Source organism: Oncorhynchus mykiss, chromosome 19 (genome assembly GCF_057628025.1).
Source record: "Oncorhynchus mykiss isolate SJ-2025 chromosome 19, ASM5762802v1, whole genome shotgun sequence".
Classification (NCBI taxonomy): Eukaryota; Metazoa; Chordata; class Actinopteri; order Salmoniformes; family Salmonidae; genus Oncorhynchus; species Oncorhynchus mykiss.
Window position 1 is genome coordinate 22,080,589 of NC_143040.1, and position 16,083 is coordinate 22,096,671.

General features: G+C 43.7%; 2 protein-coding genes across 5 annotated transcripts in view; one reads left to right on the forward strand and one right to left on the reverse strand.

Moving 5' to 3' along the window:
- LOC110498652 (WD repeat-containing protein 17) overlaps nt 1–4,485 on the forward strand; it is a 26,250-nt gene extending 21,765 nt beyond the window's left edge. For all 3 annotated transcript variants that reach the window (XM_036954322.2, XM_090209582.1, XM_090209581.1), the window contains exons 21-28: nt 326–465; nt 600–620; nt 783–894; nt 1,087–1,331; nt 1,591–1,692; nt 1,820–1,918; nt 2,108–2,297; nt 2,775–4,485. In XM_036954322.2, coding sequence (XP_036810217.2) covers nt 326–465; nt 600–620; nt 783–894; nt 1,087–1,331; nt 1,591–1,692; nt 1,820–1,918; nt 2,108–2,297; nt 2,775–2,894 — 1,029 coding nt within the window. In that variant the 3' untranslated portion in view covers nt 2,895–4,485. The remainder of the gene's footprint in view (nt 1–325; nt 466–599; nt 621–782; nt 895–1,086; nt 1,332–1,590; nt 1,693–1,819; nt 1,919–2,107; nt 2,298–2,774) is intronic.
- On the reverse strand, nt 4,276–15,529 carry LOC110497394 (ankyrin repeat and SOCS box protein 5). Of its 2 annotated transcripts, none has more exons than XM_021573480.3 (7): nt 15,259–15,529; nt 8,282–8,361; nt 6,816–6,923; nt 6,533–6,683; nt 6,219–6,353; nt 5,680–5,871; nt 4,276–5,360 (listed from the first exon to the last, which is right to left on the reverse strand). In XM_021573480.3, exons 1-7 carry the CDS (start codon nt 15,455–15,457, stop codon nt 5,233–5,235), a joined length of 993 nt encoding a protein of 330 aa, XP_021429155.3. In that variant the 5' UTR covers nt 15,458–15,529; the 3' UTR covers nt 4,276–5,232. The 2 variants fall into 2 exon arrangements, with proteins under 2 accessions (XP_021429155.3, XP_021429156.3); XM_021573481.3 differs by lacking the exon at nt 15,259–15,529 and adding an exon at nt 13,796–14,012.
- Nucleotides 15,530–16,083: the final 554 nt, after the last annotated feature.

A 16,083-nucleotide genomic window follows, 5' to 3' on the forward strand; every position in this document is an offset into this window, starting at 1 on the left:
ACAGACAGGGCATGATGGCGTCAAAGGTTACGTATGTATGATCTCTTGTAATACACACATAACATTCACTGTTGCGCATGCTAGTTGTGCACCTGAAACCTAAAGCTGGGCATGAGCTACCCTCCTGCAGGGTTTTGTTCCAACCATACTCCCAATACACCCGGTTCTACTAATCAGCGGCCTCTGGCCCTTGATTGGCTGAATCAGGTATTTACGTGTAGGGCTGGAGAAAAAACCTACAGAGCACTAATGCCTATGAATGTGAACATAAATGTGCATATTTAGGAGATGCATAACCTATCATGTTGTTGTGTGTTCCCCACAGCTAGCCATGGCCAGTCTGATCCGGGGTAATGAGCTGGAGCTGGCTGTGTGTGTAGGGCTGGTGTTGGGAGAATCAGCCAATCAGGCCACTCACTACGTCCTGGAGCTACTAGCCAGGAAGTACATGACCGCACCCACCTGGTAAGAGCCAATTACAACTCTCCATGAGAGGGCTAATGAACATGACAGGCTAGGTTATATATATATTCTCCATATGATTGTGAATATGTAAAGTGCATTTGTTTATCATCTCCATTCTCTCATTTCTCTCATAGCTTTCCATCAGTTGGAAGCAGGTATTACACATGTTTCATGTATCATAACCCTATGTTTACTGCGAGAATGGATTTGACTTTATTCTGGATTCATAAAGACTGCTTAGGTTTTCAAAGGGATGTGTGGATGTGTCCTCTGCAATCCAACAACTAGACTGATGTCACCACCCTTCTCCTTCCCAGGGACCTGGCAGCTGACCTTCTCCAGATGATCCCAGACAATGAGGTCCTGCTGGCCAAGCTGTGTGCCTTCTACCCTGGGAGCTCCTCGGAGATAGACCAAATCCATGAAAAAGTTGGTGCTGAAATTCAGCGGGAATATTCCCCATTGAGCATCCTTTTTAGTCCAAACTGGGTCCAGGAAACCGGCCCTAATTGTTTAAACAGAAGAACATAGAAATAGACCTATCGACAATATGACATGAAAATGTCAACAACAACATTGAAGTAAAAAAATGCATGTTAATAATTGGTGGTGTTGTTTCAGTGTGGTCTTCCCAGTCTGGAAGAGTGTCAGGCGTTAGCTGAGTCTGCTGTCAGCGAGGGAGACATCTTCAACGCTGTCAAGTACTATCTAATGAGTCCAGAACCCGAGGCAGCCCTGCTTGTTGGCATCGCCCACGTCAAAGAACAGCTGAGTGATTCTGACTGGACCGTAGACTCTGTCCATCCTATCCTAGACCTTCTGGGTTACATTAGAACGGACCGGCTCATACTTGCCAAGTTCACTGAGTAAGTGAACGGGAATCAGAATGTGTGACACAACGTCACCTGGGTCTAGGCAGGTAGCCTAGTGTTTAAGAGTGTTGGGCCAGCAACCGAAAGGTTTATGGTTCGAATCCCTGAACCGACTAGGTAAAAAATCTGTCAATGTGCCCTTGAGCAAGGCACTTAACCCTCATTGCTCCTGTAAGTCACTCTGGATAAGAATGTCTGCTGCTGTAGATTGGTCCTCAGCCCTCTCACCTTGGATGTTCTTTCTGTGTTATAGAGCTCGAAGTGAGCTGCTCATCCTATCTGGCTACATCGGTGCACTGTTGGCCATCAGAAGACAATACTCCAGCATTGTTCCTGCACTTTACGAGTACACCAGGTAAGACGCAAAAAAAACACATTATGGAGCACTTTCTAAATGTCTGTGTTGAACCTACATCACCTACATCACCAATTCAATGTTGAATTTAAAAGCCCTATCTCTGACCTCTCACCTTCCTCCCCAGTCAGTTGATGAAGAGGAGAGAGGTGTCGGTTCCCTTACAGATAGAGCAACTCTCTGTAGAGCTGGAGGCATGGATGGCCTGCACGCAGTCTCTCATCAAGTGAGTAGAAGAATTGTCTTATCAATCCATGACTCTGATATACTCTACTCTGGCCTGGCAAATACGTTAGTCATCACGTCCAAGTATTGGACTAGCAAACTCAAGACAGTTTGAGGTTCAAAGTCTGACATTAAAACACACCAGTGTTTATCTGTCTGAATCATTTGATTCTGTCTCCATGCCACCCAGCTCCAGGGGTCCAGATGAGGCTCCCTACACCCCTCCGTCAGAGGCCCAGAAGGCAGAGCACGCCCGTCTGCTAGACAGGCTCCAGGAGGAGCCACTCAGGGGCCTGGAGGGGCCCGACTATGTCACAGGCTCCAACCTGCCCAGCCACTCTGACGTCCAGGTCTCCTGCTTTACCGGACTCAGGATCCAGGTCAGCCTCAAGCAATCAACCAATTAATAATAATAAATCAACCAAAGTGTATTCAGAAAAATACGTTGGTCACAAAGGGACAGTTTGGAGGACACAGAATTTGGTTAGAGACTAGGCTTAATCTGGGTCAGGGAAACAAAGGGCTCAGCAGCAACCCAGACCCGAAACCGCCATGCTTTCTAACCCCTTATAAAGAGGACCATGCTATATATAACCCATAAGTGGTTACTATTTGTAGTCCCCTAGTGGTGGGTAATCACTATGTGGGTGGTAATCAGTAAATTGCTGCTCAAGCTGTATCCACAGCGACGATTTGAAGTGCCTTTCTGCTTCAAGTGTGTCTCAGTCACTTCCTCTGGTGAGTCAAGGGGAGAAAGATGACTTTGTTACAACCTTTAAACTGTTTTGCAGGCCATGGTGATAAGGTCAATGGTAGAGGAATAAAAGTAGTGCTGTGTTTTTCCTTTCTTCACTCAGGGCCCTGTGTTTTTCCTTGAGGACGGTAAATCGGCCATATCATTGAACGACGCCCTTATGTGGGCCAAAGTGAACCCTTTCTCACCTCTGGGTACAGGTGTCCGTCTCAACCCCTTCTAAGAGCCAGCCTAGCCAACGAGGATGGGCTACAGGACTAATAGCATTTGATTGGTCAGCCTCCGAGGCCAAGGTCACACGACGGTAAAAGGGCGACGTCAGGACCGACACCTGCTCTTCCTGAGAGAAAGAAGGAAGAAGGGATGGACATTCCAGGACGAAAGAAGAGAGATGGGAGGAAGGATGCTTAAAATGAGTTCTCTCCACTGTGTGCTTTTTCTATGTGGTTTTACAATGTGTGCAGCACAAGTCATCCAGTCAACAGTGTTACAGCTTCTCACAGAAAACGTGTTGCCGTACTTAGACACTGACAAAGAGGGTTCGCATGGTTGAAACGGGTGATAGTGTTTCTATGTAGGAGTGAGACCATTCTAGTACGGCTGTCTGGTTTTAGAAACACCGTCACATGCACATCACTACACAGACAGACAAGTCGACGAGCCATGTGATTCTTATTGTGCTCATGGTCATAGCACCAGCCTCATTTGATTGGTGAACACCATATGTGTGTTGTATTGCTGTTGGTTTAACGTTGTGCAATGTTGCATCATCCTTTCTGTCTGCTACAGAAACCAGCCCGCACACATACATGCACAAGAGCAGAGCGGATGGTGATGTCGGCTTACAGGGGTAGTTGAACGAAAGCAAAACAAATACAGAGAAACGTACCCGTTAGCCTTTTATTTAGCTTAGCATCAATCAGTCAAATAATTGATGTAGGACGTGATTGCGTTCGCATTAAAACAGCTTAGCAGCATGGTGTCTGTGCAGTACTGTGTTTGACTGTGAAAAAGATGCGGACATGTAATGTTGTCAATTAACTTGTGAATGGGTTCTTGTATTGTACATAAGACTGTCGTTCCTGCTGAGTTGCGTAGCACTGCTTCAGGGATCACAGTGGCTAGCTAGAAGGGGAGGTAGTTGGTACTGTACACGGCTAGGGACTTGCAAGTGTAATAGCTGTTACGACACTTGATTCATAGGATTAAAACTCCTATTCTATGGTGGGGTTTGGAATGCCTCTGAGTCTCGTCAGCGTTGCCTCCTTCATAATCATTTGTAGCCATCACCTGACTGCAGAACTTGTAGTGATTTCATAATGATGACAAGCTTCTGTACGCAAGTCATTATTACCATCACAATTTGGCGGACAGGGTGACAACCTGCTAAGACTAGCTAGCTTATATGTTAAACCGAAAGCTGTGATAAAAAGGCAATGTTTGAGAATCATTTTGCTTTTGAAACACAGACCGGAATAAATAGGCTAATTAATCATTTTAAAAAAAATGTAATACCTGAAGGTTGTGCCTTAAAGTAGAAAACTATTTATCACTGCAACATACAGTATATTGGTAAGTAGGTACATTCATGTAAAGACAAGAGGTTTTCTTGAAACAAACATTTATTCAGATAATTTATACAAGTGTTGTCATTTTTTTTTAAATAATGTATTGATATTAGTTTTCCACCTATACTTAAATGATCTTCAAATGCATTTATTTACATATGTATTTATTGATTGTGTTTTACTTATTGACACATGTACAGTTTGTTTGTACTGCCGTTGCAAGTTTATAAAATGTGTTCATGAAAATATCAAAATGTCAGTTTTTGTACCATAAAGACGACACCAATGTATCGTGAGCAGGATACATTTGAGTTTTGATTGATGGAAAAGGTGAAAGGATCTTCTAAATAGATTGAGAAAATGGGTCCTGCTACAGAGCACCATCTAGTATTGTAGACAAGAAGAAAAAAACGACTGAACTAAACCACAGCCGAAACATGCCAGAAGTATAATCTCCAAGACAACCACATCATGGAATAACATTCTTATTTATTAGAGTGAAACAGGTGAGAGGTATGTGAAATGAGTTTTGGCAAAATACTGTACATTTTTCAGTGAGTTATGCATATACGGGTCACGTTAATATATTAGTTGGCTAATATTATATTAGAAAATAATTGAAATGCAATATTATTCACAGTACCTCTGATTAGCATAAGAGTTGTTGTTTTGGTCAATGTAACAGAATATACATATTTACATGACCTTGTACGTAGGTGCTTCAGAGAAAGAGTGGAAACAGATGTCAGTGAATGGGAGGGATTCAGTGCATTTGAGGTTCTGGGTTAAAAAGAAACAAGGTTCAGTGAGTAATAAAAAATTCCCTTGATGATAAAGATGGACGGAGAGAGAAACAGAGAGAAAAAGAGAGGGTGGGAGAAAGAATATCCTCTATTATGACGATGCTCTCTCATTTAGAAAGAGAGAGAAAGAGGAAGACAGAGAGAAACAGAGAGGGGAAGGGACAGAAAGAGAGCGAGAGAGCGTTGTGTTCTATCTGTACTGGAGGAAGCGTTTGAGAGGGTTGGGGAGGTGTAACTGAGGGATGAGGTGTAGTCGAGATCGGCCCATATAATCTCTGACACTGAGACGACACAGTTGACATAGTGACTGAGGTGTTGCTGCAGAGAGAGAGAGAGAAACAAGAGGGAGAGAGCAAGAGATATAGAGATTATCTGATTAATCCAAGACAGCCTCAATATCATCCACTTTTATAATCCAAATAGTAATGTTTTACAAGGGATTCTGACTTCTTCCCACCAGCTGAATGGGGATATTTCCTAACCTGGTCCCAGATCAGAATTAGTATCAAGAAACTTCAGTATCGGTTTCTGATCAGACCACAAGTTTGGCATGAAAACAAACATATGAGTTTGTTATACAGTACAAACTGATCTGGAATCAGGCTCATATTCCCATGTGAACTGAGCATAATCTTACCTTCATACAGCAGTAACGTCTCCTCTGCTGAGCTGTTAGGTGGGGCTGACTCCACCGGTCTCTTCAGCTCTAGGTTTTTAGCGTTAATGTTCGCTCCAAACTCTAACAACACATTGATGATCTGAGTACAGTCCTTCTGAGCTGCTGCATGGAGTGGGCTCTCCAGGAACCTGCCCTTCTGCACATTGGCCCCTGTGGAGCAAACCAGACAACATTGGTTTTGTTCAATAGGTCACACTGTACCAAAATGGTTTGCAACAGAAAACATGAATCTATGATCGGAAGGGACTCGTTTGTGTAGTTCCTTCCCGTTTCCCTCAGTTTCAAAAGATTCTCCCTACTGAACACGCTCCATGTTTGTGAGTACTGCGTCAGGTAAAACAATGTCCCGTGACATACCTTTCCTTACTAAATGCTGAATACAGAAGGGGAAAAAGTACAAACGGATGAACCGTAAAAAATAAATAAATAAAAATGCATTGATGTCAATGGGAGAGATCATGTGAAGTTAGGACCAAAGTGTCTGGTTAGTTACTGACCTCCATCGAGGAGTTTCTGTGTGCACTGGAGTCCCGAGGAGATGCAGGCGATATACAGGGGGGTTCCCAGGTGAGGAATATCATAGTCCACGTCTGCTCCCCATGTGATCAGTGCCTCCAGACAAGCAATTCTGCCTACACACAATACGCCCTGTGTTACCAGGATACTCTCATTCAGAAACGCATTCAGTACTCTCATCTTAGAATAGAGGGGGGAAACATACCAAAATTACAGCCAGAGTACTTCAAAACCTCACAGTAGTGACAGCTATGACAGCTATGTGTATGACACACATATCCTGCGATGGCAGTACCTTTGCTGGAGGCTTCGTGTATGGGCGAGGGCTGGCACATCTCTGACTGGGGCTTGGCACCATTTTCCAGCAGTACCTCTGTACAGGTGGCACTGCCCGCTGAGCAGGCATTGAACAGTGGTGTCACCCCATCAATGGTGGTGGCATTTACCTGATCAGATAGATGGGGCATTGTCAGTCAATTGGAATGTAAAAAGAGGAGTTGCTGCCACAGCATAATGACGTCTCGTTCTGACGTGGAGCGTTATGTGTTTGTGTGTGCGTCCGTTTGGTCATGACTTACGTTGGCACCAGCTGCAATAAGCGCCTTGGCGCATGACGCGTGGTCTGACAGACAAGCCTCATGCAACGGCGTCACATGGTCTATGGTAGGGATGTTTGCGTTGTAACCCTGGGATGACAACAAGAAATGTTTGCATTCGTTATATAGGTCTCACTTTCCCTACACTTTATTTTGTGTAAATGCTCTACAGATGGTCATACTATCAACACACTGTCTGTTGAGAAGCAGCTGCTTGCTAAGGTTACGGTTAGGTTTCCAATACGGGTTACACTTGTCGTGGGATAATCAGAATTTGTTGGTAACATATGTAAGATGTTTTATATTTATCAAATGTGTGTAAGTTAATTCTCATCAGAATGGTATTTTTGTATAATACTGTGGGCAGGGTTGCAGTATCTGTTCTATGTCAAGACTAAGTTGCATGGCCGCTGAGAGGGGAGAGGTCAAAGTGTCATCATGTGTAAGCATGTCTTTTGCTTCACTGTGTGTGTGCCAGTTCACTCCCTAGTTTTCCCATCGGAGATGGCAGTGTCTGGAATCATTCTCCTCTCCGTGAGCTTGTCCAGGATTGGTTGTATTTAGAGTTGGTTGTATCTAAATGACAATTTGATATATGCCTGGTGATATGGAGGGTTGGTTTATGGTTCTGGGGTTTGAGTAAGGAGACAAAGCTGAACGATTTATTATGTCTATGCTGTCTTATCCTGTGTGTGTGTCTTTACTATAAAGGACCTCATTTGAAATGTGGAAGGGGCTCGGTTAGATGGTTAGACACTGAATCGATCTGAGAGTCACAGGGTTGTGATAGAGCTCATATAATTAAAGATGGACTTTTATAACTAACTCTGACTTGTGTGTGTGGTTTGCTCCCATGATTTGGTAAATAGAGGAAATTTCCACGACACACTCTTTAGAAAAAAGGGTTCCAAAATGGTTCTAAGGCTGTCTCCATACTATAAATCATTTTGGTTCCAGGTAGAACTCTTTAGGGTTCCATGTAGAATCCTTTGTGTAAAAAAAAAGTTCTACCTGGAACCAAAAGGGTTTTTACCTGGAAGCAAAAATGGGTTTTTCAAAGGGTTCTCCTATGGGAACCGGCAAAGAAGCCTTTTTAGTTTCTAGATAGTGTAGAGTGAGGGTTAAGGTTAGGTCAGGGTTAGGGTTGAGTTTAGGTTTAGGATAAGGGTTAAGATTAGGGTTGGCGCTAAAGTTAGTAGATAGATAATTGAAATATTACTGACAGTCTGTAGAGCATCTACAGATGAACTACCCAAATCAACTTTTGGAGATCTGACTACAAGGGAAAATGGCAAACATATATGTATCTTATCTGGGACGTACAGACAGAGCATCAGCATTTTATTTTATATAAAGGTGTCAAAAAAGTCCCTCTGTCTTAACACTGTATAAACAATTGACCAGAAATCTTTGCGATGTGGTGCCCCGCCCCTCTGTGTGTGACTCACCTGTGAGAGAAGGGTCCTGAGGGCCAGGAGACGGCCATGACACGCTGCCTCGTGGAGAGGGGACCGGTCCGCCCATGACCCTGGGAGAGGGACAGACAAAACACTGAGCCTCTCCAAAACAACACACATTACAGTCATTCGTTTACAGTGACAGCCCTTCACTATCACACAAGCTCTTAATGTTCACATCCACAAATATATATATATATAACCAGCACATTCCCATTCAAGTCTGATACAATGACAGCATTCATCATAGCCTTCACTCTCTGTCGGTATCCTTATTATTCAATCATTACCGTAATCCTAATTTAGAATTACTTCCCAAAAGCCAGTAGTACCAGTCCACTATCCATATGTTCATATGTTCAGAAAATTGAAACCCAGTTGTCACAGCTGTCACTAATATCACGGAGCGCTAGATAGATTTTCACTCTCTTACAGTGTGGATGGAGCTATATATAACTTTAGCTCAACCAAGCAGGCCATCTGGCAGGCATAGCCTTGTACAACCAGCAGGCATAGCCTTGTACATCTGGCAGGCATAGCCTTGTACATCTGGCAGGCATAGCCTTGTACAACCGGCAGGCATAGCCTTGTACAACCGGCAGGCATAGCCTAGTACAACCGGCAGGCATAGCCTTGTACAACCGGCAGGCATAGCCTTGTACAACCGGCAGGCATAGCCTTGTACAACCGGCAGGCATAGCCTTGTACATCCGGTACTACCGGCAGGCATAGCCTTGTACATCTGGCAGGCATAACCTTGTACAACTGGCAGGCATAGCCTTGTACATCTGGCAGGCATAACCTTGTACAACTGGCAGGCATAGCCTTGTACATCTGGCAGGCATAGCCTTGTACATCTGGCAGGCATAGCCTTGTACAACCGGCAGGCATAGCCTTGTACATCTGGCAGGCATAGCCTTGTACATCTGGCAGGCATAGCCTTGTACAACCGGCAGGCATAGCCTTGTACATCTGGAAGGCATAGCCTTGTACATCTGGCAGGCATAGCCTTGTACATCTGGCAGGCATAGCCTTGTACAACCGGCAGGCATAGCCTTGTACATCTGGCAGGCATAGCCTTGTACAACCGGCAGGCATAGCCTTGTACATCTGGCAGGCATAGCCTTGTACAACTGGCAGGCATAGCCTTGTACAACCGGCAGGCATAGCCTTGTACATCTGGCAGGCATAGCCTTGTACAACCGGCAGGCATAGCCTTGTACATCTGGCAGGCATAGCCTTGTACATCTGGCAGGCATAGCCTTGTACATCTGGCAGGCATAGCCTTGTACATCTGGCAGGCATAGCCTTGTACATCTGGCAGGCATAGCCTTGTACATCTGGCAGGCATAGCTCAGTCTCTCCCTACACACCCAACAACACTACCATTCACGTCAGAGAACAATATTTAGGTGTTTTTTAAATTATTTTATTAATCCTTTATTCAGGTGAAACCCTATTGAGATATGAGTCTCTTTTATGAGGGAGCCTGTTGTCCGGACCTCTGGCAGTCTCTATGGGGGTGCCACAGGGTTCAATTCTCGGGCCGACTCTCTTCTCTGTATACATCAATGACGTCGCTCTTTCTGCTGGTGATTCTTTGATCCACCTCTACACAGACGACATCATTCTGTATACCTCTGGCCCTTCTTTGGACATTGCGTTAACAAACCTCCAAACGTGCTTCAATGCCATACAACTCTCCTTCTGTGGCCTCCAACTGCTCTTAAATGCAAGTAAAACTAAATGCATGCTCTTCAACCGATCGCTGCCCGCACCTGCCCGCCCGTCCAGCATCACTACTCTGGACGGCTCTGACTTAGAATATGTGGACAACTACATATACCTACAGTGCCTTGCGAAAGTATTCGGCCCCCTTGAACTTTGCGACCTTTTGCCACATTTCAGGCTTCAAACATAAAGATATAAAACTGTATTTTTTTGTGAAGAATCAACAACAAGTGGGACACAATCATGAAGTGGAACGACATTTATTGGATATTTCAAACTTTTTTAACAAATCAAAAACTGAAAAATTGGGCGTGCAAAATTATTCAGCCCCCTTAAGTTAATACTTTGCAGCGCCACCTTTTGCTGCGATTACAGCTGTAAGTCGCTTGGGGTATGTCTCTATCAGTTTTGCACATCGAGAGACTGACATTTTTTCCCATTCTTCCTTGCAAAACAGCTCGAGCTCAGTGAGGTTGGATGGAGAGCATTTGTGAACAGCAGTTTTCAGTTCTTTCCACATATTCTCGATTGGATTCAGGTCTGGACTTTGACTTGGCCTTTCTAACACCTGGATATGTTTATTTTTGAACCATTCCATTGTAGATTTTGCTTTATGTTTTGGATCATTGTCTTGTTGGAAGACAAATCTCCGTCCCAGTCTCAGGTCTTTTGCAGACTCCATCAGGTTTTCTTCCAGAATGGTCCTGTATTTGGCTCCATCCATCTTCCCATCAATTTTAACCATCTTCCCTGTCCCTGCTGAAGAAAAGCAGGCCCAAACCATGATGCTGCCACCACCATGTTTGACAGTGGGGATGGTGTGTTCAGCTGTGTTGCTTTTACGCCAAACATAACGTTTTGCATTGTTGCCAAAAAGTTCAATTTTGGTTTCATCTGACTAGAGCACCTTCTTCCACATGTTTGGTGTGTCTCCCAGGTGGCTTGTGGCAAACTTTAAACGACACTTTTTATGGATATCTTTAAGAAATGGCTTTCTTCTTGCCACTCTTCCATAAAGGCCAGATTTGTGCAATATACGACTGATTGTTGTCCTATGGACAGAGTCTCCCACCTCAGCTGTAGATCTCTGCAGTTCATCCAGAGTGATCATGGGCCTCTTGGCTGCATCTCTGATCAGTCTTCTCCTTGTATGAGCTGAAAGTTTAGAGGGACGGCCAGGTCTTGGTAGATTTGCAGTGGTCTGATACTCCTTCCATTTCAATATTATCGCTTGCACAGTGCTCCTTGGGATGTTTAAAGCTTGGGAAATCTTTTTGTATCCAAATCCGGCTTTAAACTTCTTCACAACAGTATCTCGGACCTGCCTGGTGTGTTCCTTGTTCTTCATGATGCTCTCTGCGCTTTTAACGGACCTCTGAGACTATCACAGTGCAGGTGCATTTATACGGAGACTTGATTACACACAGGTGGATTGTATTTATCATCATTAGTCATTTAGGTCAACATTGGATCATTCAGAGATCCTCACTGAACTTCTGGAGAGAGTTTGCTGCACTGAAAGTAAAGGGGCTGAATAATTTTGCACGCCCAATTTTTCAGTTTTTGATTTGTTAAAAAAGTTTGAAATATCCAATAAATGTCGTTCCACTTCATGATTGTGTCCCACTTGTTGTTGATTCTTCACAAAAAAATACAGTTTTATATCTTTATGTTTGAAGCCTGAAATGTGGCAAAAGGTCGCAAAGTTCAAGGGGGCCGAATACTTTCGCAAGGTACTGTATATCTCACTGGTCACCCTCAAAGCCAATTCTTCCTTCAGCCGCCTCTCCTTCCAGTTCTCTGCTGCCAAGGACTGGAACGAACTGCAAAAATCACTAAAGCTAGAGACTCTTACCTCCCTCACTAGCTTTAAGCACCAGCTGTCAGAGCAGCTCACAGATCACTGCACCTGTACATAGCTCATCTGTAAATAGCCCGTCCAATATACCTCATCCCTATACTGTATTTATTTATTTATCTTGCTCCTTTGCACCCCAGTATCTCTACTTGCACATTCATCTTCTGCACATTCTACCATTCCAGTGTTTAATTGCAATATTGTAATTACTTTGCCACCATGGCCTATTTATTGCCTTACCTCTCTTATCCTCATTTGCACATGCTGTATATATATTTTTCTACTGTATTATTGATTGTATGTTTGTTTTTTCCATGTGTAACTCTGTGTTGTTTTATGTGTCGAACTGCTTTGCTTTATCTTGGCCAGGTCGCAGTTGCAAGTGATACCTTGCTCTCAACTAGCCTACCTGGTTAAATAAACAGCAATGCAGTGCAATATTCAATACTACATACCCATGTCTCCGTCTCCCCACGGAACATCTAGCCATTGATAGGTATATGACATTGCTGCCTGTAGGAGAAGAGGGCGCCTGTCACCTACTGTACTGTTACTGTACTGAAGGGACTTTTTGTCACCGCATGGATTCACACAGGCAGAGCTGTGACTGTGTCGGCCATCTTTGGAAGGGCATCTGCATCACCTGACAATCTCATGTAGTACACTGAAATGGCCTGTCGTTGCTACTATCTTTTATGATGAATAGGACAACTAAAATACTGTATCTTTGTTTTTTGTTGTTGCAAATTGACATTCATTTTGATAGATATTTTTTGGGGGGAAAGGATAATAACTCTTTCAAGGTATACATAGCATAACAACAGGTGCCACTGAGGACCACCACTGTTGCAGAGATAATTAGAGTTTGGAAGCTATTCTTAGGAAGCACATGTTAGAGCCACAGTAAGTAGTTAATTCCAGTCACAACAGCAACCTGGAATCCCCCTCTCTCTATTTTCTCTCCTTTCTCCAGGAACCCAGCCAACCTTTCCCACAGTCCAGATCCTCTATAGCTGGTTGCCTGGTGCGGCTGAAGCCCATTATGCTCATTCGAACAGCACATGGTGTCTCTATTCTAGCAGAGTAAAATGGTAGCTCTCATGAATATTGCAACAGTGCACTGAACATGTGACTTTTGCTTTCATTTAAGGCTCCCCTTTGCCACACTAAGCAATAACAGGAGGAAGCAGAAATGGCTATAATATCTGCAATCTGTATTTTTGTTTATTTACTCTGCTTAAATAACAAACTATTGCATTTACAACATTTGGATGTCAAAGTCAATTAGTAATCAAGCAGTTACAACCCTAATGTGACCCAGCTACAGTTTAGATTGGATACAGCTGATAAAGAGATACAATCAGGTTTAATTGTCTGAAGCTGCTGCTTAGTCCAGTTCAAAGGTCATACTCTTATTGTCTTGTGTGAGAGTCATGAGAGTACATGGTAGCTTCAGCTGTTGTAGGCCAGTCATTATTAAACTTTAATAGACACATACCCTAAGGCCTACTACTACACATAGGCCTAGTAATAATACTAATAAAGTATGTGTTAAATACAATTTAAAAAGCATTTGTGTTATTATGTAAGATGTATGGATCTGTATCCACATCAGTAGGATAAGCACTCGGCTGCTCTAAGGACCCATTTGACCAGATGTGTCCAAGGCGTTTGTTTGATTCATTTGCTTCATTTCACATGTTATAACACAGTCCCAAATAGGCTGGATCCTATGAGAATGTTCCAGAACAGGTGCCTTTTTCACGAAACATTTCTATGTCAACCCCTCTCTCTACCTCAAATAAACTCGACACGAACAGCACAGGAGTCCTATAATAACATTGCACTGTGACAGTCCGAGACGCACTCACCCAGTGCGCAAATACGCAATTGTGTGTGCGTAAAACGCTACTGACCTTGGCTAGTTAAAATACCCCAACAGCGTGGTTTCTTTTTTGCGGTGTAATCATCTGTGTTCTCTAACGTTCTTTTCCTCGACGTGTTTTCTGGCTGTTGCTCGCTCGAGCTCTCTGCAGAAGGAACTTCAGGCATGTTTACATCAGCTATCTGTCCCCGCACCACAGTGCACCATGATCCAGTCTAAAACCTGCTCTCTGATTGGTTGCTCAGCTTGTTGTCATTTCACTGCCAAGGACAAGCACCACAATAACATGAACAGGCAGAGAAGGACCAGAACAGCCTTTACCCCCGCTGGTCTCAGGGTTAGGAACCGTTCTGTTCATTAAGGATTCATTCTGCATGGTTTGAAATACTAAAGTTTGACCTTTGAGTTGAATATAGTATTTGCTATTTTGAGTATGCCTAGTTGCTTGTGTAACAATCATTTGCTTGCAATATTCAAGTGAAAAACCCACATGCTGTTTATAACGTCATTGGTCACATTATAAGGTCATAATTGTCAGGTAATAATTCAGGGATGGACATAATGCAGGTTTTCTTTGGTAGTTAATTCATTGATCGGAGAGTTTACATACCTGATGTCCCTGGTCTGAAATAGTCTGATTAATAAGGGAATTTTAATAACTAGTTAATAAGTATTTTGCCTCTCCAGAGCCATAATTGAATATCCCTACTACAGGTTATCAAATCAAATAGACTAGTTAAACTAGTTGTACTTGGGGATGGAACGCTAGAGCCTCTCTAACCTCTCTCTAACATGCTTCTGTTCAGCTCAAAACATTCCTGGCTGACAGTCGCTGTGCGTAACCTAGGTGGAGTATGACAACAGGCTCTAACTGCCAAGTCTCAGCTTCGATATAATCTGTCTATGAATTGTGTGGCATTTTAATAAGGGCACAGCTCCTAGGTATGACCCCCATCCAAGGGGCATGCGCAATTATACAAACACGTACAGCTGCAAACCTCTGGATTGAATATATTCATTTGACATAGTCTCAAAAATGTGCATTCCCTGTGTCATCCCATCAGATCACTTGACGATTGCAGTGCGTGGAATACGCTAAGGGCGGAAGAAATATTGAATCAGAGACTTCTGTCATGCCAACCCAACGCGTCGTCATGATGCCAAAGGTTCTGGGTCTTTCCCCTCATCCCAGGTGCGGTTGTTACAATGCAGTGCTTTCCCCCAGTACCTCAGCAAGAAAAGAGCATGGAAAGACATCAAGAAGAAAGTATATCTAATACACAATGTATCTAAGTGTTTCTAATGCCCCCGGGCCACAACGATAGGCTGAGTAGTTCCTGGGCAGACTGGATACAGTTGGCCTGGCATGTTACAGACACAGAGCTTTTAGAAAGCTGGAATACCCTAATACACACACGTTACTGTAGAAAGTGTGTGTATGACCCTCTACTATAGAATAATAGTCTGTTGCCTTTCACGGAAACATCTACTTACTGTGCCCTTGTCCAAAATCATAAAACTCTTCTGCAATGCGGGCAGCCTCCTTCCGATTCCCCTTCACCACATAGAAGTGGGTGAGAATATTCAGGCTGATCTTGACAAAGAGCTTGACGCAAAACAGAGCGAATATGGAGAGGTAGACATTGGAGTAGTGCACTGTGCCAAAGGACTGGCTATCCACATTTGGAGTCATTGCTTCCTTGCTTGTCTAGCCTTGCTTATGTCTTGCCTGGCTGTCGGTGGCTGGCTGCTAATGTTTTGGAAATTTAAATGGGGGGCCTGGCTATCTGTGTTGTGTTGACTCTGGTACTGGGTCATATGCCAGCCCAGAATGACACAGAAATTCCCCTCAGCAGCTGGGTCGAGACCAGATAGGATAAGCTGGAGAGAGCAGCTGTATTGTAGCGCTGCCTGCCTGCCTGTGGGACAACTGGGGCCCATAGTCATACAGTGTCTCAGAGTAGGAGTGCAGATCTAGGCTTAGACCCCTTCTATCCATGTATTCTTATTCATTATGATCTAAAATGCAACACTGAATCTAGATCAGCACTATCAGCACTCCTACTCTAAGACGCTTTGTGGATACAGGCCTAGAGCCATTTAGACTCTGCCAGCAGTCCTAGGGCAGGGAATACAGTACAGCTATAGCCAGGGGCTTTGTGACTGTGACCTGTGGTTACAAAAAACTAACCCAGGCCTTAATCTTAGTTGACCTGTGGTTTGTTCCATTTTGTTGTGATGCTTCAGAAAGAGCATTTCTTCTCTTGAGGTTTAACATTATCTCGACTCATGTACTTTTACTTCAAAATTATATTATCC

Coding starts and splice junctions, on each gene's coding strand:
- LOC110497394 (XM_021573480.3), bottom strand. CDS start 15,457: ATGACTCCAAATGTGGATAGCCAGTCCTTTGGCACAGTGCACTACTCC. Junction 6,924..8,281: donor TCAGGACCCTTCTCTCACAG/GTGAGTCACACA, acceptor TTGTCATCCCAG/GGTTACAACGCAAACATCCC. Junction 5,872..6,218: donor ACAGAAACTCCTCGATGGAG/GTCAGTAACTAA, acceptor TTTGCTCCACAG/GGGCCAATGTGCAGAAGGGC.